At 45.3% G+C, this 24,678-nt stretch overlaps 2 protein-coding genes across 2 annotated transcripts; both read left to right on the top strand.

The window, feature by feature from the left end:
- Nucleotides 1-653: 653 nt before the first annotated feature.
- Nucleotides 654-6,326, top strand: LOC135893308 (N-myc proto-oncogene protein-like). The gene is made up of 2 exons (XM_065421107.1): nucleotides 654-663; nucleotides 5,806-6,326. Exons 1-2 carry the CDS (start codon nucleotides 654-656, stop codon nucleotides 6,324-6,326), a joined length of 531 nt encoding a protein of 176 aa, XP_065277179.1.
- A 4,203-nt stretch (nucleotides 6,327-10,529) lies between these two features.
- Nucleotides 10,530-24,421, top strand: LOC135892926 (zinc finger protein 501-like). Its single transcript, XM_065420688.1, has 5 exons — nucleotides 10,530-10,577; nucleotides 15,474-15,562; nucleotides 16,253-16,379; nucleotides 22,853-22,963; nucleotides 23,321-24,421. Exons 2-5 carry the CDS (start codon nucleotides 15,539-15,541, stop codon nucleotides 24,355-24,357), a joined length of 1,299 nt encoding a protein of 432 aa, XP_065276760.1. The 5' UTR covers nucleotides 10,530-10,577; nucleotides 15,474-15,538; the 3' UTR covers nucleotides 24,358-24,421.
- The last annotated feature ends 257 nt before the right edge of the window (nucleotides 24,422-24,678 follow it).

The following is a 24,678-nucleotide window of genomic DNA, read 5'->3' on the forward strand; positions in this document are numbered from 1 at the left end:
GTTCAGTTCTGAACTGAACTGCTTATCTTGGCCTTCTAGTTCTTTAATTGAAACTAAAATGCCTTCTGTGTTGGCCCTTAATAGAGAAATGGACTTTGTTGGATGCAAGTATTAATCAATGGAAAAAGGGGTCTGAATATTACTCCTAGGGGAATTCTGCACTACTGTGCATGTGCATAATTAATGAGCCTAGGATTTAGAGCAGGGAGTCAGTTCACTTGGGTTTTATTCACATTCTTTTACTAACTTGCTAAGTGGTGTTGAGCAAGTAACTTAATTCCCTGTGACACCAATCATCCATAAATGGGGATAATGCTTACCATTCTCACAAGGGTGCTGTGAGTCTTAATTCATTAGTATTAGGTAAGTGCTTTAAGATTTTTGGATGAAGATGCTAAAGAAGGGCAAAGTATTATTGGAAGAGCTTACTGCAAGTCCTATAGTGTACTTTTACTATATCCAGCCCATGTACTCCACTGTGTGTAAAAGGACAACGCTTTCTTTATAGAGCATTATATCATCCTGATCTGTAATAACAGCATTTTGCATTCTGAGTTTATGCCTGAGGACAGAAGGATGAATACTGATTATACTGATGGTGCGCCAGGCCAAGTTCTATACTGAATTACCCCCATGCATTCCCCTATACCCCCATGAAGTCAGGTAGAATTTGGTGTGGACACATGGAAAGCAGATGTAATTTCATGAAATTGCCCTACCTCATCCTGTTGCAGTTTCTCTAGCAGAATTGTCACAACGCTAGCCAGATTGGTCTCAGCTATAAAGGCAATCCTGAGGGCAATTTTGCCCTTATTTTGGTCATCCATATTTGCCAGGAGGGAAACAACCTCATTATAAACACCTGAAATTAAATAAAAGGATTCGGCTGGTTACCACTGATAGTAGAAATTGATGCCGGCCTCTTTAATTCACTGTCCAGTAAAGATTCTGCAGGAGCCCAAACACTGTGAGAAGTAGACCTGGGAATCATGTAAATCCTCTTCCTTGCGCCTGATGACCAGGTTTGTTTGCTGAACTACCCAATGTGTTTGCGGGGAAATCATAATGAAGAAAATTTGCTCCTTTCAAGTAGATCCCCACGTAAAATAATCTTCCTTTCCCTCTTTACTATCAATTCAAGAGTTTTGATCGCATACAGAATAATAATTTATGGTCAAAATTTTCAAAACTGGGTGCCTAAACTTAAGCTCCTAAATCCATATTAAGGCACCTATGCCCTGAGTCAGCATCCTAATCACATGCTTAACTCTAAGCCAACAAAGAGACCTAAAGTTAAGCACATGTTTAAGAGTTTTGCTTAGTCAGGGCCTCATTTTCAAAAACCCTGAGCACCCACATGTACCTATTGGCTATGCTGGGAACTTTTTGGGGCTCAGTATCTCTTGAAAATCAGGCCACTTTTTTAGACATCGGTATGAATTTAGAAGCCTAACTTTAGGCCCCCTGTTTTGAAGAAAGCCTTTAATCTTATTTTATGGTCGTTTAAATACTTGCAGAGAAGACTCATGGAACAGAGTTCATCCGGTTGCCTGTAGAGGTCATAAAGGACTTCCCCCCCCATGTACCATTGACTAGATGTACGCTGTGAGTGGGGTCAGGTGGTTCCCTCCAACCTTCACCTGAAGCATCAGGGATTGACCATAGCAGGAGAAGGGACACCTGGTAAGGTGGACCAGTGCTCCAAGATGGTTCAGAGAATCTGTTTCCTTAGATGTCCTGCTCACATGCTCAGGGTCCAACTGATCTCCAGAGTTGTGGGTGGGAAGGAATTTTCCCCTGCTCAGATTGGCAGGGACCTTTGGGTGGGAGGATGGGGCACTGATCACCTGCTAGGATCATCTGGGTATATCTGACCTATTCAATTCTCTACCATTGCAAGGGCCTCAGGCATTGGTGGAACCGCAGTCTCTCCTGTTTTCTGCCTATGGCACACAACAGTTTAGTCTCCTAAAGACTGAAATGTTTTAGTCCAAGACAAATTTTTGGGTTCAGTGTAGGGTTGCTAGGTGAAATTTTAATGGCCTGTGAAATACAGGAAGTCAGGTTAGATGATCTAAGGTCCCTTCTGGCCTTAAACTCTATGAAACTATGAAATAGCTGATATATTAAAAAAATCTGGATTTTATCTCCCATGTATCTCTTAGCTGTGGGCAGAAATTCTCCAGGAGACTTAATATTTAACAAGAACTCTGAAATGCCATATTTATCTGTCTCCATTGTAACAGCATTCCAAAGCATGAAGGAGGAACTAACAAGATTTCCCCTTCCCAGGAAAGACTGCTTGAGGTTAGGTGATTGCCCATCCTTTATGCAAATTGCATCCTTCACTTCTAACACCCAGATGCAAACTGAATCATAACTATCCTACATTGCCCATCTAGCTACAGTAGTGATAGTGTGGGATTAGGAGCACTAGTATTGCTAAGAAATGTGACCCCATGCTTTCTTATCCTGCATTTAAGATATTAGCAGAGCTTCATTTAGACAGCTAGAGGAGAAGTCCTTCTGCATTTTTTGTTCTAATTTCCCCCATCTCTGATGGATTCCACAGCTAGATGTTGGCTCCATGGATGCAGAAGACACAAAATGAGGACCCATAATAAACATAAAACAACTGGGAGAAAGATGGAAGATCTCCCCCATAGCATTCAATAGAAACTCAGATTCTCAGGAAAGTTTGCAGGTCCAGAGGCTGTAGGCCAACTCCTCAACTGGTGTAAATCAACACAGCTACAAGGAAGTCAACAGAGCGACACTGGTTTACAGCAGCTGAGGTTCTGGTCATATAAATGGAGAACATTACAGCTAATCTATCTGTATGCCTATGCTTTCTAAATGTGTTTGTGATTATAGAATGGATATTGAGAATACAATGCTGACCCTTACCTCTGTCGGTTACCTCCTGCTTACTCACAAATTTATTCATGTTTAATACTTCCTCTGGTCCGACCTCCAAAGAGCTCCCGTACTGATAGGCAGCTGGCCTCTCAGTCAGTCGTGTCCAGGATAACCAGTTAAGATTATGCAAGCACTATTATGACATCCATGTGACTGTGGCACACCACATAAGCTGCTGCTGACCAGGTATGTGCTGTAATTACATGGTCAAGATCCTCAAAGTTATTTAGGCTCCTAACTTGCACTGAAATCAGTAGATGTTAGGAACCTTAATACATTTCAGTATCTGGGCCCATACATGTAAGCAGTCCAATAGGTGGCTAAATTTGCTGCAGTGTCGAATTTCTCATTCTCTCTACGTCATTTTGAATTTTGGTTCGGTCCCTCTCTCAGTTTGCCACACTTTCCAATATCGGTTTAATCTGAAAATCTGCTCCTGGTTGAATTTATATAAAATAAAAGCACCAAAGAAAGAGAAGAAACGGCCTTGGAGAATGCACAGTGACACTTGAGTGTGGTTGGTTTCCTTTGCTTTTTAATTTGGTTGATCAAAAAGCCAGATGAAACCTTATTGAACTGTATTACAAATATTGATTTTATATTGTTTTACAATGAATTGAAATTTATACTTCATTTCCATGTCCTGCCAAACAAATCAACGACATTAATTTTTATTGTGTTTAATACAGTGTGGTGTCATATGTATGGCCATATGTAGAGCCAACACTTGATTTTGGAAGTTATGTTGCCTTTAAAGCATTCAGAGTGATGACACTCTTTGCAGTAAACCATATGGAAAAAGAATTCCAATTACATTTGTCCCTTGCTATGCATAACTTATTTTGTGCCTTTCTACCCTTTCTGATTTTGTCCTTACACATATATGCTATTCTTTTGTACTCCGCCTTAGTAATTCGTACACTAGTGCACATTTAATGTTGAGACTAATCACACATATGCACAAGATATCACCTACGATGCAGGACAGGTAGTGCAACTTGTGCATTATTCAGTTACACCTCTTACTGTAATATAAAATTCACCTGTTATCACTATAGGTCTCGGTGAGAACATGCACAACTGGTAAGCTGTGACTCTTACTGATGCATGCTGTCTCTGTGTTTAGCACTTCAACATGCAAGTTCTACACTAAAAAAGCACACTTTTGCTGGAAAAATGAAAGACATGTTTTGCTACCAACTTTAACAGGGCATTTTCTCTAATACTGTTTCCTCTAGTGTGTTTATTTGGGTTGCACCTTCATGTGTCCTCCTATTGTACAACTTGAAAGTGCAGAAAACTGTCTGTTTTAGGGTTCTAATTTAAATTTTGCAGAGATCCCCACTTATTGTGTCTGGGTGTGAGTGTATGCACTATCTATCTCCATCTATCTGTAGATAGTTAGTATATGCAGCCTATTTTTATCCTCAATTAGTGCATTGTTGCTTTTAGTGCATATCTTGAACACTTAAAAACCTATGGATTGCTGTTTGTCCTGAGAATCCACACAGATATGTTAAAAGAACAGGACTACTTGTGGCACCTTAGAGACTAACAAATTTATTAGAGCATAAGCTTTCGTGGGCTACAGCCCACTTCTTCGGATGCATATAGAGTGGAACATATATTGAGGAGATATATATACACACATACAGAGAGCATGAACAGGTGGGAGTTGTCTTACCAACTCTGAGAGGCCAATTAAGTAAGAGAAAAAAACTTTTGAAGTGATAATCAAGATAGCTCAGTACAGACAGTTTGATAAGAAGTGTGAGAATACTTACAAGGGGAGATAGATTCAATGTTTGTAATGGCTCAGCCATTCCCAGTCCTTATTCAATCCTGAGTTGATTGTATCTAGTTTGCATATCAATTCCAGCTCAGCAGTCTCCCGTTGGAGTCTGTTTTTGAAGTTTTTCTGTTGTAAGATAGCCACCCGCAGGTCTGTCATTGAATGGCCAGACAGGTTAAAGTGTTCTCCCACTGGTTTTTGAGTATTATGATTCCTGATGTCAGATTTGTGTCCATTAATTCTTTTGCATAGAGACTGTCCGGTTTGGCCAATGTACATGGCAGAGGGGCATTGCTGGCACATGATGGCATATATCACATTGGTAGATGTGCAGGTGAACGAGCCCCTGATGGTATGGCTGATGTGATTAGGTCCTATGATGATGTCACTTGAATAGATATGCGGACAGAGTTGGCATCGGGCTTTGTTACAAGGATAGGTTCCTGGGTCAGTGTTTTTGTTCAGTGATGTGTGGTTGCTGGTGAGTATTTGCTTTAGGTTGGGGGGTTGTCTGTAAGCGAGGACAGGTCTGTCTCCCAAGATCTGTGAGAGTAAAGAATCATCTTTCAGGATAGGTTGTAGATCTCTGATGATGCGCTGGAGAGGTTTTAGTTGGGGGCTGAAGGTGACAGCTAGTGGTGTTCTGTTATTTTCTTTGTTGGGCCTGTCTTGTAGGAGGTGACTTCTGAATATTCGTCTGGCTCTGTCAATCTGTTTTTTCACTTCAGCAGGTGGGTATTGTAGTTTTAAGAATGCTTGATAGAGATCTTGTAGGTGCTTGTCTCTATCTGAGGGATTGGAGCAAATGCGGTTATATCTTAGAGCTTGGCTGTAGACAATGGATCGTGTGGTGTGTCCTGGATGGAAGCTGGAGGCATGTAGGTAAGTGTAGCGGTCAGTAGGTTTCCGGTATAGGGTGGTATTTATGTGACCATCGCTTATTAGCACAGTAGTGTCCAGGAAATGGACCGCTTGTGTGGATTGATCTAGGCTGAGGTTGATATGTTACTAGTTTTTAAATGTCAAGGTCCTGTGTGAATATTTTTTGGCGAGAACAACTTACTTTCTTTATCTTATATTTTGTATTTCTAAAGATGAGGAAGAGGATGACGTGGAAGACATTGAGGTTCTGGCAGTGGAGAAAAGGCACTCTTCCTCCAAGAAGACAGTTATGACTATTATTCTAAAGCATTGCACCCCGATTCACCAGCATTATTACTACACCGCCCCTTCCCCATACATTGAAAGTGAAGACGCCCTGCCACAGGAAAAGCTAAAAAATGAGGTGCCCCATGTCACAAAACCCGTGATCCAACCACAGTCTAAGAGTTCAAGTCCTCAAAATGCAGAGTCAGAGGATAGCAAACGTCTACGCCTCAATTGTCTGGAACGTCAGCGGAATAAGGATCTGCGGTCTAGTTTCCTCACATTAAGGGACCATGTACCTGAACTGGTTAAAAATGAGAAAGCCACAAAAATACTCATCTTGAATAAAGCCACTGATTATATCCATTCCCTTCAGGCAGAGGAACACAAGTTATTGCTAGAAAAGGAAAAATTGCAAGCCAGACAACAGCAGTTGCTAATGGAAATAGAACACATGGAGACTTGCTAAACTTTTTTTTACCTGACCTGGACAGTCACTGCCACTTTGCACATTTTTGATTCTTTAAAAAAATAATTGTGTTTTTTTATGTTAATGTTGTTTTACTTTCGATCCAATCCTTGAAGTAGTTGACGAACTATATTATCCGGGTAGAGAGCGCATGGATGTTCTTGCAAGGAGGCTGCCAAACAATGAGACACTGCCCTCATATTGCTTCTTAAGAACTATAGATGTTCTTTAAAAGTTGTGAGCATTTGGAGCTACTGATGGCACCTAGTTGAGTTTAAAAACATTGATTCCTAATTTTGAATGGGGCTTATGTTCTACCAGATGTAACTTCAGGGGTTACCATTTGTACTTCTGTGGGAATTTTCTGTAAACACCATGTACACACTTGCCTTTGGTACATGTCTTGGATTATGAGAGGTGGCTCTTGCTACCAGTATTCAACTGGAAGTTCATACCTAAGTTCAGTAATACCTCAGTGTTTGAGGAGCATGTTTTTGTATACAAATATATTGTTAATCTCTGTTATACAGGCAGGGTAAGAATTAGTACAGTACGTACTTTAGTATGATGCGGAGACATAACTTCATTTGATACTTATATTTTCATATGAAAATGAGTTCTGAGAGTTGGGAGTAGATATTACTGTATCACTTTTTTGAACTAAGAAAACTTTTGTAAAGAAATTTACTAAATATGCCTTTTCCTAGCCTGTTTCTTCCAGTTGATGTATTTGTTAATGTTTGGTGCATAGAACTGGGTAACTGCAAAGTTCCATTTTTAATTTCTTCCAAGGATGTACATTTAGTGCTGCTGCTTATAGCATTTTGAAATATCTCATGTTTATGAAAATAAATAGCAGTTACGTGATGTGCTCTTCAATATTTATTTTTCAATTTAGTTATTCTTTTTTATTATAAGTTCTATTACTTTAATGGTGCCCATGAGACATAAAGACATGATTCCAGCTCCTATGCACTTACAATCACAGGATACTACAGGAGGGATGAGATGCCAGCAAATTACCATTTCTCGTAACAAAGTAATTGTAATGGGAACAGTTGTAATGTACTCCTGTCAATCCACATTCAGATCTCTCCTTTGATACCGTGATCTCTCTAGGGTAGTGGTTTTCCACCTGTGGTCCGTGGACCCCTGGGGTCTGCAGACTATGTCTAAGATTTCCAAAGAGGTCTGCACCTCCATTTAAAACTTGTTAGGGATCCGCAAATGAAAAAAGGTTGAAAACCACTGCTGTATGTAGGGCCGGCTCCAGGCACCAGCTTACCAAGCAGGTGCTTGGGGCAGCCACTTCGGAGAGGGGCGGCACGTCCAGCTGTTCGGCGGCAATTCGGCGGACGGTCCCTCACTCCTGCTCGGAGCGAAGGACCTCCCGCCGAATTGCCGCCGCAGATCGCGATCGCGGCTTTGTTTTGTTTTGTTTTTTTTGTTTGGCTGCTTGGGGCGGCCAAAACCCTGGAGCCGGCCCTGGCTGTATGGGCCTTATGCAAAGCCCATTCTTGTTGACTTCAGCAGGGTTTGGGTCAGTCACTGAATGCACAGCACTCTCAGGGCTAGGATGCATTGCTGATTTCCACCAGCTGGTGATCTGGCTCCCATGCCTGAGGCATATCATGAGAGCAGAATATTAGTGGAAGGAATTGCGTGTGGTGAACCAGGATCTTAGGAGCTGAGTCTTACTCTTGAATTCTGTTCCTTCTTTCTTAATGTATCAAAGGACATAACCCAAAGGTTGGCCATGATTTGTTAGGAGAGTCGGTATAACCCCCTTGCTCACTCCCCATATTCTGAGAAGGATTCACAGCAACAATTTTCCCTTCAAAACCTGAAGCTGCCACACTTTTGAAAAGGGGGAAAGAAGCACAATCTGTGGTTTCATATCAACATTTGAAAACTGTATATCCATTTATTAGCCGCCCATGCCAACCATTCACACAGGTGGAGGTAGCCCTGGGTGATGCTTCTTTAACAGGAGAACGGATGGCATGGAAGAGCCAAAATTTGTAAGAAATTTTGGTGCCCAGTGACTTACACATAATGGCCAACAGAAACCCACCCCAGAGGCGAATACATCTCAGCACTGGGGGAAGCAACCCCTCTCAGAGACCATGCGTCATGGGGGTTTGGGATACTGCTGGTGAACATGGTGAGGGGAAAGTGAGGGGCTAATACGGCAGCGTGGGGATTCTCAGCCACTCTGGGCACTGCCTGGACAGAAAGAGCCAGTCACAGAGTGAACCCTCATCCTGTGCTCCCTGAGGAAAAGAAAAGGGTCCAGCCAACTGTCCTGTGAACAGCTGGGAGACACCTTTCCCCCCCAAAAGGGGGAAGCCTCTGGCTTTGATGTGTATTAAATACGGGACAAATCACTTTCTTCAGCAAACATTTGAATGGAGATAAAGAAATGAGTATCAAATGAGACGGGAAAGTTGACCATTTAAACCCCTGCAACTGCCAAGATGGAGAATGGCTCAAGGCAACAAATTCCCTCCAAAACAGGAGAACTTGCTGCAACTAAACAGGGGAACATCTCGAAACCCACGATGCTTTTTAACAGACATTTGATAATTACTCAGAAAAAGGCAAAATCTGACAGCTGATATCAATGTTCAGTCTTTAAAGAGAGAGAGAGGGGTGGAAATCTGGAGAATTTTGGATCAATTTTCACAAATAAGAGAGGAAAATGGAAAAATGTGTGGGATTTTATATCAATAGTCAATAGTAGGTAAAGAGGTAAAATTTGAGAGACTGTTCTATTGTTATTTGACAAATCAAGAGAAAAGGGGCAACATCTGCAAAGATTTTCTATCATATTCAAGAATTTGGAAAAGGTCAAAATCAGAGATTTTGTTAATATTTTATAATTAGAGAGACCGGGAAAAAAATCTCAGGGAATATTAAAGAAGTAACAGATACCTAGAGAGGAAGCGGGGCAAAATTTTAGGATATTCTCCTGAAGAGCTGTGTGTAGCTCAGAAATTTGTCTCTCTCACCAACTGAGGTTGGTCCAGGAAAACATACCACCTCAACCACTTGTCTCTCTAAATGCAAACCAATGCACCATTGGAGGGGAAAGTGATCATTTAACTATCGACTCAAGAAAGGGAGCTGCACGTTGCTGTAGCCAGCTCAGTGACAAACTGCACTCAGTGCACAGCTGTCATCACAATGGGGGAAATCTGAGGAGGAGACTAGAGGAAGGGTCAATAACTGGAGAGAAAAGGAGAGAAACCTGACTGGATTTTAAGTATCGCAGGTAGCCGTGTTAGTCTGTATCCACAAAAACAACAAGGAGTCCGGTGGCGCCTTAAAGACTAACAGATTTATTTGGGCGTAAGCTTTCGTGGGTAAAAAACCCACTTCTTCAGATGCCACCGGACTCCTTGCTGACTGGATTTTGTATCCCGCCGGTGACAATCGGGGAGACGTGGGGGAGAATTTTATCACTCTCGGAGCCAGAAGTGACACGACAGCCGTGCCGCTAAAAGGTGAGCAGTGTCGCCCCTCTTTGTAAATCCACCCCCAGGCAGAGGCGGTGAGCTCTCCTCCCCCCGCCGACACAGCATTGTCCACACAGGTGCGTTTTGTCGGTAAAACTTTTATCGTTGGGGTGTGTGTGTGGGGGTGTGTGTGTGTGTGTGTGTGTGTGTGGGGGTGTGTGTGGGGTGTGTGTGTGTGGGGGTGTGTGTGTGTGGGGGGGGTTGTGTGTGTGGGGGGGTTGTTTTGTCACACCCCTGAACCACAAAAGTGCGGCGCAGACAACGCCGCGGAGAGGATTTCATCCCCCCCCCCGCCCCGCGGCACCGGGAGCCCCCAGGCTGCACAGAGCTCGTTCAACCCCCCCCCGACCCCTCCCCCAGCTCCGGCGGATTTCCCCCCCCCTGCCCAGACACACAAAGGGGGAACCCCCTGACCCCGCCCCTCTCCGTCCCCGCCGCTGCTGCCGCCCCCGGGGCAGAGCCTGGCCGAGCCGGGGGGCAGCGGCTCCATCGCTAGCCAGGCCCCTCCAGCCCCGGCGCGCCCCGTTTCCCGCCGGGGAGCGGCTCCCCAGGGGCCGCGGCGGCCAATCAGGGAGCGTGAGGGAGAAAGAACTACGTTTCCCAGCATGCCCCGGGAGAGATTTACCTGCTGAGATTTGTTGGGGCAGCCGGTTCCCTCACTTCCGGTCCGAGGCGCTTCAGGAACTACACCTCCCAGCCTGCCCTGGGGCGCTTCCACCCTCTCGAGCTCCAGGTAAGGGAGGGCCCCGGGGTCATCCTAGCCCCCCCCCGCGCGGAGACTCCCCCCTGCGCCCCTCCGACCCGCTGACGTCATTCCGGGAGCGGCGCCCGAGCCCCCCCCCCCTCGCAGCTAGTGTTGGCCAGAAGCGGGGCGGGGGCAGGGCCCTGCCTGCTGCATCGTCCCCCTGCCCCCAGCCTGGCGCACCCCCCCCCCCCGTCGTTAGCCACTGCCCCCCCCCGGCTGGCGAGCAGGGATCCAGCCAGCGGCAGAACCCACCAGCACTGAGCGGGGGGCGGGGGGGGGGGACAGAAAACACGGGACAATTTGCCTGTTTTTAAAGAAAAAGTCGGGACTGATCCCTTTAGAAACGGGACATCTGGTCCCCCTGGCCTTACCCAGGGTGGGGCAGCGCCACACCCCCACCTCCTCCCCTCCCCTCAGGACCAGCCCGCTGGCCAGGTTGTAGGTGGGAAGCCAGAGCCGGGCAGTGCGGGGCAGCTGCTCCTCTGGCTGGGGGGGGCAGGGAGCCGGCAGCCGGGGCGTTCCCCCATCTGCTGCTGGTGCCAGGGGTTGCGACTGCTCGTCTCCCAGCCTCCTGGGGACTCCTTATGCAGATGATAAGAGCCGCTCGGGTGCGGGGACCTGGCTCCGGGGCCGGCAGGGCCCTCGGGGAGCAGCCACCGCAAGGGGAGCCTTTCTGGCACACAGCCCCTCGCTGCCCCTCGCTACCCCTCTCCCTGCAGCCTGAGCTGCCCCCTGCCCGCACATTCTCTAGCTGCCCCCGCCTAGGGTTACCATACGTCCGGTTTTTCCCGGACATGTCCGGCTTTTTGGTAATCAAACCCCCGTCCGGGGGGAATTGCCAAAAAGCCGAACTTGTCCGGGAAAATGCCGGCCGGGCACTTCCCCTCCCGCGGCTGCTCTGCTCCTCCCCTGACTCTTCGGCTCTGTTTAAGAGCCGAGCTGCCCGAGCGCTATGGGCTTCAGGCAGCCCCCTTGCCTCCGGACCCCAGCCGCCGGCCGGGCACTTCCCCTCCTGGGCTCCGGCGGCGCAGGGTCCGGAGGCATGGGGGCTGCCCGAAGCCGGTAGCGCTCGGGCAGCTCGGCTCTTAAACAGAGCCAAAGAGTCAGGGGAGGAGCAGAGCCTCCGGCCGCGGCAGCTCTGCTCCTCCCCTGACTCTTCGGCTCTGTTTAAGAGCCGAGCGCTACGGGCTTCGGGCAGCCCCTATGCCTCCGGACCCTGCGCCGCCGGAGCCCGGGAGGGGAAGCGCCCGGCCGGGGGCGCAGGGTCCGGAGGCATAGGGGCTGCCCGGAGCCCGAGCGCTACCGGCTTCACGGTTTGCCGGGCAGCCTCCAGACCCTGCGCCCCCGGCTGGGCGCTTCCCCTCCCGGGCTCCAGCTGCGCTGGGGAAGCGCCGGCCAGGGGCGCAGGGTCTGGGGGCTGCCCGGCAAACCGTGAAGCCGGTAGCGCTCGGGCAGCCCTTTTCGCGTGGCTGGGAGTGGGAGGGAGGAGGGGGTGGGGAAGGGGCGGGGCTGGGGTGTGGGAAATGGGCGGGGCCAGGGCCCCGAGGAGGGTCCTCTTTTTTTATTTGTTAGATATGGTAACCCTACCCCCGCCTGCATCCTGAGCGGTTTTCAAACTTTTTGAGCTGAGCCCCCCCCCCCCCTTTGAGTTATATATTTTTGGTTGCATCCCCCCATAACCCTGGGGGGAGGGATAGCTCAGTGGTTTGAGCATTGGCCTGCTAAACCCAGGGTTGTGAGTTCAATCCTTGAGGGGGCCACTTGGGGATCTGGGGCAAAATCAGTACTTGGTCCTGCTAGTGAAGGCAGGGGGCTGGACTCAATGACCTTTCAAGGTCCCTTCCAGTTCTAGGAGATGGGATATCTCCATTAATTATTATTATTTATTATAACCCAGACAGGCTGGGTGGACTGCTGAGGTGAGTCAGGGGGTGGAGGTGGCGTGCCCTCTCTGAACCCTGCTGTGTGGAGCAGGCCCCCCTCCAAATAGAAGTCAAACTATGCCTATACCCAAGGGTCCCAGCCCGAAGCCCTCCTGAGTCTGCTCCCTGCCCCATTGGGCCCTGGAGTTTCTATAGTATGTTGAGTGGGGGCTCAGAAAGAAAAAGGTTGAGAACCCCTGCTCCAGGAGTTGTCAAAGATAAGTGCAAAGTGTTTCAAGATTGCTTCAGCTAACTCCTTTAGTACCTTAGGATGAATTTCATTAGGCCTTGCAGACTGTAATACATCTAACTTATCCAAATATTTATTAATGAGGGCTGTTGATTAATTGCAGTTAACTCATGCGATTAACTCAAAAAAAATTTATCACGATAAAAAAATGAATTGTGATTAATCACAGTTTTAATCGCACTGTTAAACAATAGAATACCAATTGAAATTTATTAAATATTTTGGATGTTTTTCTACATTTTCATATATACTGTATTCTGTGTTGTAATTGAAATCAAGGTGTACATTATTTTTTATTACAAATATTTGCACTGTAAAAATGATAAACAAAAGAAATACTATTTTTCAATTCACCTCATACAAGTACTGTAGTGCAATCTCTTTGTCATGAAAGTGCAATTTACAAATGTAGATTTTTTTTGTTACATAGCTGCACACAAAAACAAAACTAAAACTTCTGAGCCTAGAAGTCCACTCAGTCTTACTTCTTGTTCAGCCAATCGCGAACACAAACAAGTTTGTTTACATTTACTGGAGATAATGCTGCCCTCTTCTTAGTTACAATGTCACCAGAAAGTGAGAACACGCATTTGCATGGCACTTTTGCAGCCGGCATTGCAAGGTATTTATGTGCCAGATATACTAAACATTCATATGCTCCTTCATGCTTCAGCCACCATTCCAGAGGACATGCTTCCATGCTGATGACACTCGTTAAAAAAATAATGCGTTAATTAAATTTGTGACTGAACTCCTTGGGGGAGAATTTTACGTCCCCTGCTCTGTTTTACTCGCATTCTGCCATATATTTCATGTTAGAGCAGTCTCGGATGATGACCCAGCACATGTTGTTTGTTTTAAGAACACTTTCACTGCTGATTTGACAAAACACAAAGAAGGTACCAATGTGAGATTTCTAAAAATAGCTACATCACTCGACCCAAGGTTTAAGAATCTGAAGTGCCTTCCAAAATCTGAGAGGGACGAGGTGTGAAGCATGCTTTCGGAAGTCTTAAAAGTGCAACACTCCAATGCAGAAACTACAGAACCCAAACCACCAAAAAAGAAAATCAGCCTTCTGCTGGTGGCATCTGACTCATTATGATAATGAAAATGAACGTGTGTCGGTCAGTACTACTTTGGATCGTTATCGAGCAGAACCCATCATCAGCATAGACACATGTCCTCTGGAATGGTGCTCAAAGCATGAAGGGATATATGAATCTTTAGTGCATCTGGCACATAAATGTCTTGCAATGCCGGCTACAACAGTGCCATGCGAATACCTGTTCTCACTTTCAGGTGACTTTGTAAACAAGAAGCAGGCAGCGTTATCTCCTGCAAATGTAAACAAACTTGTTTGTCTGAGCAATTGGCTGAACAAGAATTAGGACTGAGTGGACTTGCAGGCTCTAAAATTTTACATTGTTTTACATTTGAATGCAGTTTTTTGTACATAATTCTACATTTGTAAGTTCAACTTTCATGATAAAGAGATTGCACTACAGTACTTGTATTAGGTGAATTGAAAAATACTATTTCTTTTGTTTTTTTACAGTGCAAATACTTGTAACCAAAAACAAAAAGTGAGCACTGTACACTTTGTATTCTGTGTTATAATTGAAGTCAATATATTTAAAAGGTTTTTCTTTATTGTTTAACACTGCGATTAATCGCAATTAATTTTTTTAATTGCTTGACAGCCCTATTATTAACCTGTTATTTCCCCATTGTGGTTTCTGTTCCTTCCCCCTCTTGGTTAAGAATTATTGTTTTACGTATCTGGTCACAATTAAACTTTTTTAGTGAATGTAAAAAGGCATTAAACACCTTATTGTTCTTTTAGTCATCTGTTATGAGCTCTCCTTCCCTGGTAAATAGAGGACCTACACTTTCCTTTACCTTTGTCTTGCTCCTAATATATTTATAGAACCTTTATCTTATTGCCTTTTATGTCACTTGCTAGGTGTAACTCATTTTGTGAGTTAATCTTTCTGATTTTGTTCCCACATGCTTGTGCTACTCTTTTGTACTCATCCGTAGCAATTTGTCCATGATTCCACTTTTTTTTAGGATTCCTTTTTATTTTCTGGTCATTAAAGAGTTCCTGATAGAGCCATATTGCCCACTTACTATTCTTTCTATCTTTCCTTCACATTGTGATAGTTTGGTGTTGCTCCTTTAATATTGTCTCTGAGAAACTGCCAGATCTCTTCAACAATTTTTTCACCTCAGATTTTATTCCCATGGGACCTCACCTACCAGATCTCTGCGTCTATTGAAGTCTGCCTTTTTGATTTCCATTGTCCTTAGTCTGTTACTCCCACGCCTTCCTTCTCATAGAATCTTGAAATCTATTATTTCATGATCACTTTTGCCCATATTGCTTTCCATCTTCAGTTTCCTAACTAACTCCTTGTTAGTCAGAATCAGGTGTAAAATGGCCATCCTCCGGATACTTCTTCAATCTTCTGAAAGAAACAGGAGCCCCCAGTACATTGCAAGAACTTATTGGATACTTTGTGTTTGGTTGAATTATCTTTTCTAACAGATGTCTGGATAGATAAAGGTCCCCCCCCCCCCATTACTAACTATGTTTTGAATTTTTCTGTTATATGCATGACAGTCTAGAACATCAGTGTGCAGGGAAAGAGCCTGGGGGGAATTGTGCCTATTCTGACATGTTTCCTATCGCTCTTTTTGCCCTAACAGGCTGCGGCATAACATCCCTGTTTTGCTCCAGATCATTCCATCCTTCCAGGGAACAGGGAAGGGAAATGGCTGCAGTGGAGCCAGTTGAGGTAGGGATTATCGGGGAGTTGCTGGTGGGTTCCCTTTGGCGGGAGAAGGGCTGTAAATACATAGGAGGTGGGCACTTTGGGGGGGTTGGTCAGGAAATACACCAGGTGGAGAAAGGGAGGGGGACAGGGTCTGATAAACCTGCTGAGATTTGTTTACTGTGAGGCCTAGATCCTAGTAATAGACCCATGGGCTTGGTGGGTGGGAATTCCCTGATTTGTGAAACAGAAAACAACCCTGCTGGACTGGGCTGTGAAAACTTACCAGACTCCAGTACTGGAGCCTGAACCTACTAGCCCTGTTGTGAGATCTAAAGGGGCACCCACCAGTGAAGCTCAGGGAAGACACCCCATTCCTACAATATGGTTTCTGGCAATGGGGAGGGGTTCCGATTCACAACAGGGAGAGTTGTCCCTGGACCCTGCTTGGGGCTCCATCTCCTGTATCAGCCTCTGGCTAGTAGGTGAGTGGTGAATGTGAAGACCCCTGCCCCCTCTGTCTGCTGGGAGGGCTGAGGGGCGTTCTCTTTCTCCCCTCACCCTCGGGCTTCCTGGCTGCTCTGATGGGGTAGGTGTGGGGCTTTGTTGCCTGTCTGACTCCCAGAGTTCCCATGTGATTGGCCCTTCTCCCTTGGGAGTAGTGGGGTTGTCACTGGGCACCAGGTACTGAGTAGGGGGCTTTTGCTCTTTCAGGGGCCGGTGGCCTTCGAGGAGGTGGCTGTGTATTTCACCAGAGAAGAGTGGGCTCTGCTGGACCCCGCTCAGAGAGCCCTCTACAGAGATGTCATGCAGGAGAACTATGAGAACGTGACCTCGCTGGGTAAGGATTCCTGTCCCCTCGGTTATCAGAAGGGAAAATGAAGAGTTAAGGTTCACAATACCTCGCGATGCAACCTCAACTCTGCCTTGTTTCAGCAACACACCAACAGGCCAGTGACACATATACTCGTATTCTACCCTCCCTGCTACAGAACTCTTTGGGAACAGAGCAGAGGAGCAGGATAGCACCAAGTCTAACATCTTCTCTTTGCTCAGGCAAAGGTTAGGATTAGGTCCAGTGTATGGAACAGAAGCTACCTACACCTGGCCTGCACTCAAACATTGAGCCTACTACCCACAATCCATCTCACACTTTCCTAATGTTACCACCCCTTTACCCTTGCAGTGAGGATTATGAGTCATTGCCTTCACTTATCCCTCACTATGGCACCAGATTACTGACAACCCTCGTGGGAAGAACACACCCTTGTGCACCTTTATTGACACAACCTACAACACTCAGCACTGAAATTAGGAACATCTGTTCCTTCAACTGTCACATGCACCTCTCTTCATATCACAGTCACAGCTCTGCCAAGCTGCTCCAACAATTCCTTCCACCGTTCATTTAAAGCTATAGCTGACACAGTGCACGTAGCAGGAGTGCATGCAGATAAATGCTGGCATTCAAATCTGTACAACACAACACAAACAATGGCATGTTCTCTTAGTTCTTCCTCCTATTAATTATTCATCAATACATTTGAATGCCAGGGAATACGATTAGGTCATCTGTCTGACCTCCTGTATAATACAGGCCATACCATACAGCTTCATCTATTTATCATTGTAGTGAGATGAATACCTGGTGTTTTCATGAAAATATCTTCCAGAAAGGCATCCAGTCTTGCTTTGAACAGTTCAAGAGATGGAAAATTTGCCACTTCCCTGGGTAGTTAGTTAACCTTTGTACCACCCTTACTGACCTATTTCCAGTGACATTTGCCAGTTCCAGAATTAGGAGATGGGGCAGAGTTAAGGTTGCATTGCAGGGCTGGTGTGTAGTTTTTCTTCTCATTTGCTGGTTTTCAGAGATTTTAACTATCTCCAACATTCACATGCTGGAAGGGCATGAGACAGCCCTGGCAACGAAAATGATCAGGGGGCTGGGGCACATGACTTACGAGGAGAGGCTGAGGGAATGGGTTATTTAGTCTGCAGAAGAGAAGAGTGAGGGGGGATTTGATAGCAGCCTTCAACTACCTGAAGGGGGGTTCCAAAGAGGATGGAGCTTGGCTGTTCTCAGTGGTGGCAGATGACAGAACAAGAAGCAATGGTCTCAAGTTGTAGTGCGGGAGGTCTAGGTTGGATATTAGGAAACACTATTTCACTAGGAGGGTGGTGAAGCACTGGAATGGGCTACCTAGGGAGGTGGTAGAATCTCCATCCTTAGAGGTTTTTAAGGCCCGGCTTGACAAAGCCCTGGCTGGGATGATTTAGTTGGTGTTGGTCCTGCTTTGAGCAGGGGATTGGACTAGATGACCTCCTGAGGTCTCTTCTAACCCTAATATTCTATGTTTCTATGATTCTATTCTATGATATCCTTAACTCTGTTTTAATGTTGTTTCTTGGCATTTAATTTCCTTGATTTCTTTTTAATGGACTTTTTTTGCCAGTATAAGTGTGTCTACATTAGAGCTTTTACCGGCAAACTATGGCAGGTAGGGATGTGATTTTTCACACCACTAACCGACAGCAATCCTGGCAAAACTCTTAATTAACAGCCAGTCTAATATCTCCGTGTAGATTTGAGAGTACTTTAAAATATTGTTCTTAACACAGAAATGTTGGAAACTTCAAAGAGAGACTCCTCAGAATGCAAGCAAAATCCACAACACACATTGTCTGAAAGTTGTCAGTGATAGGGCTCAGACTCAAATGCATGATGTAGCTCAGGTTCAAGGCCCTAGCATGTCCTCTTGAGCCAACCAATTACTGTGACAGCAGACTGCTGGAAACCCTCTAGCTGTTAAAAGACCTTCATCTTTCTGCACATGTGAATTTCCATCTCTTTGATTTATCATTCATCAGCCATCTCCTCGAAGGTCAACGGCGCCTGAAAGAGCAAATGCCCACACTCAGTACCTGCTCCTTGAAGGAGGAGGCTTTTAGGTTTATTAGGAGCTGGGGAATCTCTTGGGAAAGGAGGAGCCTGTACAGGAAGGATGGGGTCCACCTAAACCAAAATGGAACCTGACTTCTGGCATGTAAAATTAGAAAGTTTATGGAGGAGATTAAATTAAGGGCAGGGGGAAAGGCAACAGGTGTGGAGGAACACATGGTTCAGATGGAACTTTCCCTTAGAGGAGGATCTCTTAATGGGGATTCCCTATATCCTAGTAAAGAAGAGCGGCTAGAAGTTCATAAAGTACAGGTAATAACTGAAGAGAAACAGTTAAATGAAAAAGAGTCCTATTCAATTACATCACATGAAGTCAGACAGCTAAATATTAACAAAATTTTTAGAAGGCTAGATACTAAGATGGGTGAACTTGAGTGCCTGGATTTAAATGAGAATATTGAAATAATAGGTATTATAAAAACTTGGTGAAATAATGATAATCAATGGGACATGGTAATATCAAGATACAAACTATATAGGAATGACAGAGTAGGTTGTGCTGGTGGGGGAGTGGCACTATATGTGAACGAAAGAATAGAGTCAAATATAGTAAAAAAAAATAAATAATAATTCAAACTGTATCATAGAATTTGTATGGATAGTAATTCTATGCTTGAATAATAAGAATATAGCAGTAGGAATATGCTACTGACCATCTGACCAGGATAGTGAATATGAAATGCTCAGGGAGATTAGAGGCTATATGAATAGAAATCTCAATAATAATGGGGGATTTCAACTATCCCCATGTTTACTGGGAACATGTCACCTCAGGGTGGGATGAAGAGATAAAGTATTTAGAAAACATTAATGGCTGCTTTTAGGAGCCCCTAATCCTGGAACCCACAAGGGGAGAGGCAGTTCTTGATTTTGTCCTAAGTGGCACACAGGATCTGGTCCAAGAGGTTAATGCAGTTGCACTATTTGGTAATAAAGACCATAATATCATTAAATTTAACATCCTTGCGAGGGGGAAAATACCAAAGAAGCCCACTGCAGTAGCATTTAACTACAGAAAGGGGAACTACACAAAATTAAGAGAGCTAATTAAATGGAAATTGAAAGGAACACTCACAAAAGTGAAATGCCTGCAAGCTGCATGAAAACTGTTTAAAAACACCATATTACAGGCTCAAAATAAATGTGTACCCCAAATGGGGGTGGGGGGGGGAACAGTAAGAGGACTAAAAAGTACAACCACAGCTAAGGCAGTTAGAGGCAAAAAGCCATCTTTTAAAAATTGGAAGTCAAATGCTACTGAGGAAAATAGAAAGGAGCATAAACTCTGGCAGGTCAAGTGTCAAAGTATAATTAGGCAGGCCAAAAAAAGAATTTGAAGAGCAACTAACAAAACTCACTGAAACTAACAACAATTTTTTTTGAAGTACATCAGAAGCAGGAAGCCCTGCCAAAGAAGCAGTGGGACCACTGGGTGATTGACATGCTAAACAAGCACTCAAGGAAGCCAAGACCATTACAGAACAACTAAATTAATCCTTTATATCAGTCTTCACTGCAGAGGATGTGAGGGACTTTCCTCTACCCGAGCCATTCTTTTTAGGTGACGAATCAGGAACTGTCCCAGATTGATGTGTTGATAGAGGAGGTGTTGGAACAAATTGATAATTTAAACATTAATAAGTCACCAGCACTAGATGGTATTCACCCAATAGTACTGAAGGAACTCATACATGAAAAGTGCAGAACTGACTACAGTATGTAACCTGCCACTTAAATTGGCCTTTATAACAAATTACGGGTGATAGCTAATGTAATACTAATATTTTTAAAAGGCTCCAGAGGTGATCGTGGCAATCAGAGGCTGGTAAGATTAATTTCAATACAGGGCAAACTGGTTGAAAACTATAGTAAATAAGAGAATTATCAGACACATAGATGAACATGATTTGTTGGGGAAGAATCAACAAGGATTTTGTAAAGTCAAGTCAACCCTGACCAATCTCTTAAAATTCTTTGAGGCGGTCAACAAACGTGGACAAGGGTGATGCAGTGGATATAGTGTGCTTGGAATTTCAGAAAACATCACCAAAGTCTCTTAAGCAAAGTAGGCAGTCATGGCATAAGAGGGAAGGTCCTCTCATGGATCGGTAACTGGTTAAAACATGGGAAACAAAGGGTAGGAATAAATGGTCACTTTTCACAGTAGAGAGAGGTAAATAGTGGGGCCACCAGGGATCTGTACTGTGCCCACTGTTTTTCAACATATTCATAAATGAACTGGAAACATGGGGAAACATAAAGGTGGCAAACTTTGCAGATAATGCAAAATTATTAAAGATAGTTAAGTCCAAAGCAGATTATGAAGAGTTACAAAGGGGTCTCGCAACATTAAGTGACTGGGCAACAAAATGGAAGACGAAATTTGGTGTTAATAAACGCAAAGTAATGCACATTAGAAAACACAATCCCAACTATAGATTCAAAATGATGGTGTCTAAATTAGCTGTTACCACACAAGAAAGAAATCTTGGAGTCATTGTGGATAGTTATCTGAACACATCCACTCAATGTACAGTGGCAATTAAAAAAGCTAGCAAAATGTTAGGAACCATTAGGGAAGCAATAGGTGGTAAGACAGAAAATATCATAATGCCACTATATAAATCCATGGTATGCCACACCTTAAATACTGTATGCAGTTCTGGTCACCTCATCTCAAAAAAGATACGTTAGAATTGAAAAAGGTGCAGAGAAGGACAACAAAAATTATTAGGGGTATGGAACAGCTTCCATATGAGGGTTAAAAGATTAAAAAGACTGGGAGTGTTCAGCTTGGAAAAGAGACGACTAAGGGGGGATATAATAGAGATCTATAAAACTATGAATGGTGTGGAGAAAGTGGATAAGGAAGTGTTATTTACCCCTTCACATAATACAAGAACTAGGGGTTATGTGATTAAATTAATAGGCAGCAGATTTATAACAAACAAAGGTAAGTACTTTTTCACACAATGCACAGTCATCCTGTGGAATTCATTGCCGGGGATGTTGTGAAGGCTGTAATTATAAGTGGGTTCAAAACAGAATTCAATAAATACAAGGAAGACAGCACCATCAATGGCTACACTGGTCTACAATTTTTGAGAAGTCGTCTGCTTCAGAGATAAAATGTGCTATTTATTATGTATTTTGATGTGCTGAATTCAAATATGACAATTAAAACAACTGATTGGCTACTGTTTCTAAGATATTTAAGTTTTTACATTTGATGTCTATGTATATTGTGTAGATAGTAGAGTTTTAATCATAAATTGTAAACCTAGGTCTTTTCATGTGTTTATGGTTGCTTTACATGAGACATTGAGACAGTGGGATAATAGGGTGGAAATGGCTGGGGAGCAGAAAATTTGGGAAACTGGTAGTGAGGAGGACTATGGGCAATAGGAAGGGAGGAGAGGACACAAGGAGTGATTGCTCCTGGGGTCCCAGCATAGGCACCAAATTCCGCTCTATCTGGTGGGTGCTCGACCCCGCCTCTTTCCGCCCCTGCACTGCACTCACCCTGCCCCCACTCCACCCCTTCCCCAAAGTTCCCACCTCCTTCCCGCCCCCATTCCACCCTCTCCCCCAAATCCCTGCCCCCTGCCCCACCTCTTCTCCGCCTCCTCCCCTGAGCGTGCCACATCCCCGTTCCTCCCGGAAAGTCCTAAGCGCCGCCAAACAGCTATTAGGTGGCGGGGGGGAGGGCGGGAAGCGCTGGGAGGGAGCGGGGACGCGGTGTGCTCGGCAGGGTGGGAGAAGGAGGTGAGGATGGGGGAGCTTGGCTGCCAGTGGGTGCGGAGCACCTGCTAATTTTTCCCCAGGGGTGCTCCAGCCTGGGAGCACCCATGGAGTCGGCGCCTATGGGTCCCAGGAGGTGGGGAAGGGTGAGAGCAGTTAGAGGAAGGGTTTGATCACTGTGATTGACAGGGGTAATTGCATCTCTGTGCCCTTCCTTGTCTCTCTGAGTGCCCCCCCCCCCCATAGCTGTCAGGCCTCGTGCCTTTCCCACTCCTGCAGTGTCTCTGGGCCTCTCTCTGTCAGTAAGAAGCAGTTCCAGGAGGATTTCCTCTCCGGCTTGAGTCTTCCCTTTCTAGGACATGCAGTTAGCTGCTCTGGGTTTTAGGAGCCCCTTTGATTGTGAGTGTCTGGCTGTGTGTGTTCCCAGTAAACATGGGCAGAGTTAAATCCCTCATAAGAAGAGTTTCCTGCACCTTTGAGCACCTGGGGAGCTGGCCCCAGGATTTTACTGCTTTAAAACGAGAAGGGTTTAAAATAACAGAACTTCTTTTGTGTGTGACGAATGTCCCATGAATTCACCTGATCTCACTTGTCTTCTTTTCCCTGGGCAGGGTTTCCAGTTTCCAAACCTGAGATCTCCCAGCTGGAAAGAGGGGAAGAGCTGTTCTCCCCAGATCTCCAGGGCTTAGAGGAAAGAGAGCTCCCGAGAGGCATCTACACAGGTGAGTAATCATTAAATGAACTCAGTGCCAGAAGGCAGCAGCTGGGATTCCTAACAAAGACCTTGTGAGCTCTCTTGGTTCAGGCTTGTCCGCAGCAAGTGTCATATCCTCAGGGCAGATATTGCTCATGGCTTCCTACCCATCCTGACTATCTCCTGTCACTAGCTTCCTCCCTGAACTTCCTTCTCCCTGAGTGTTTAAATGGGACTGGATATAGATTTGATCCCCTCCTCTCTTCCCTTTGGGGACGAGTTTGGGGAAATTCAGTCCCTCATTTTTTTCCCCATCTCCAGCTGTTCTTTTCATTTGTTCTCCCCTTTTCCATTCCTATTTCAGATTTTTTTTTCTCTGTCCCAGCAGGTGATGGGATGGTGAGTGAGACCTTGGAGCAGAAGCCTCAGCAGGAAGATGATGAGCAAGTCAAACCACCTGGGACATTATTGCAAAAATGCAAAGGGGGTATGTCTAGGAATTGTGAGCAGGGAAAAGCCTGTGAGAGTCAGCACAGGCCAGAGAAGTGGCAGGGAAACCAGCCACCACAGAAAGTTGGTAAATCTGTTAATTGTTGGGGAACTCACAAAGGCCTCAAGGAAACCACGACCCAGCAGAGAATCCCCATGGGAGAGAGAAATAACACATGTGTTGAGTGTGGAAAAAAGTTCAGTAGGCCCGCACTGCTTCTTAGCCATCAGAGAATCCACACAGGGGAGAAACCCTATGAATGCTGTGAGTGTGGGAAAACCTTCACTGAGCGCTCAACCCTTATTAAACATCAGAGGATCCACACAGGGGAGAAACCCTACGAATGCTGCGAGTGTGGGCAAACCTTCACTGAGCGCTCAACGCTTATTCAACATCAGAGGATCCACACAGGGGAGAAACCCTATGAATGCTGTAAGTGTGGGAAGACCTTTGCTCGGAGCTCACACCTTATTAGGCATCACAGAATCCACACACAGGAGAAACCCTATGAATGCTGTGAGTGCGGGAAAACATTCACTGAGTGCTCATCCCTTATTCAGCATCAGAGGATCCACACAGGGGAGAAACCCTATAACTGCTGTGAGTGTGGGAAAACCTTTGCGCGGAGCTCACATCTTAATAGGCATCAGAGAATCCACACAGGGGAGAAACCCTACGAATGCTGTGAGTGCGGGAAAACCTTCACTCGGAGCTCACACCTTATTAGGCACCACAGAATCCACACAGGGGAGAAACCCTATGAATGCTGTGAGTGCGGGAAAACCTTCACTCAAGACTCATCCCTGATTAAACATCAGAGAATCCACACAGGGGAGAAACCCTATGCATGCTGGGAGTGCAGGAAAACATTCGTTCGGCGCTCACACCTTAATAAACATCAGAGGATCCACACCAGGGAGGAACCCTATTAATGTTTCGAGTGTGGGGAATTCTTCCATCAGAGCTCAGCCCTTATTACTCCCGAGGGCATTCTGCGCCAAAAAATTAAAAATTATACGCACAATATTTTAAAATTCTGCAGAAATAAATAAATAAATGCAGAGGCTCCAGCCTGGCAGTGGGGAGCACAGGCCACTGGCTTTATGCAGGTGGGAGATCACCCTGCAGCCTCCCCACCCTCCACCCCTGGGACACGGAATCAGTGGTGAGGCTGCACCCAACCCTGACACAGCACAAGGCCTGCCCCAGAAACACTCTGGGGCCCTGCCCCTCTGTGCCAGGAGCATCCGGTG

This window comes from Emys orbicularis, chromosome 21 (genome assembly GCF_028017835.1).
Source record: "Emys orbicularis isolate rEmyOrb1 chromosome 21, rEmyOrb1.hap1, whole genome shotgun sequence".
NCBI lineage: Eukaryota > Metazoa > Chordata > Testudines > Emydidae > Emys > Emys orbicularis.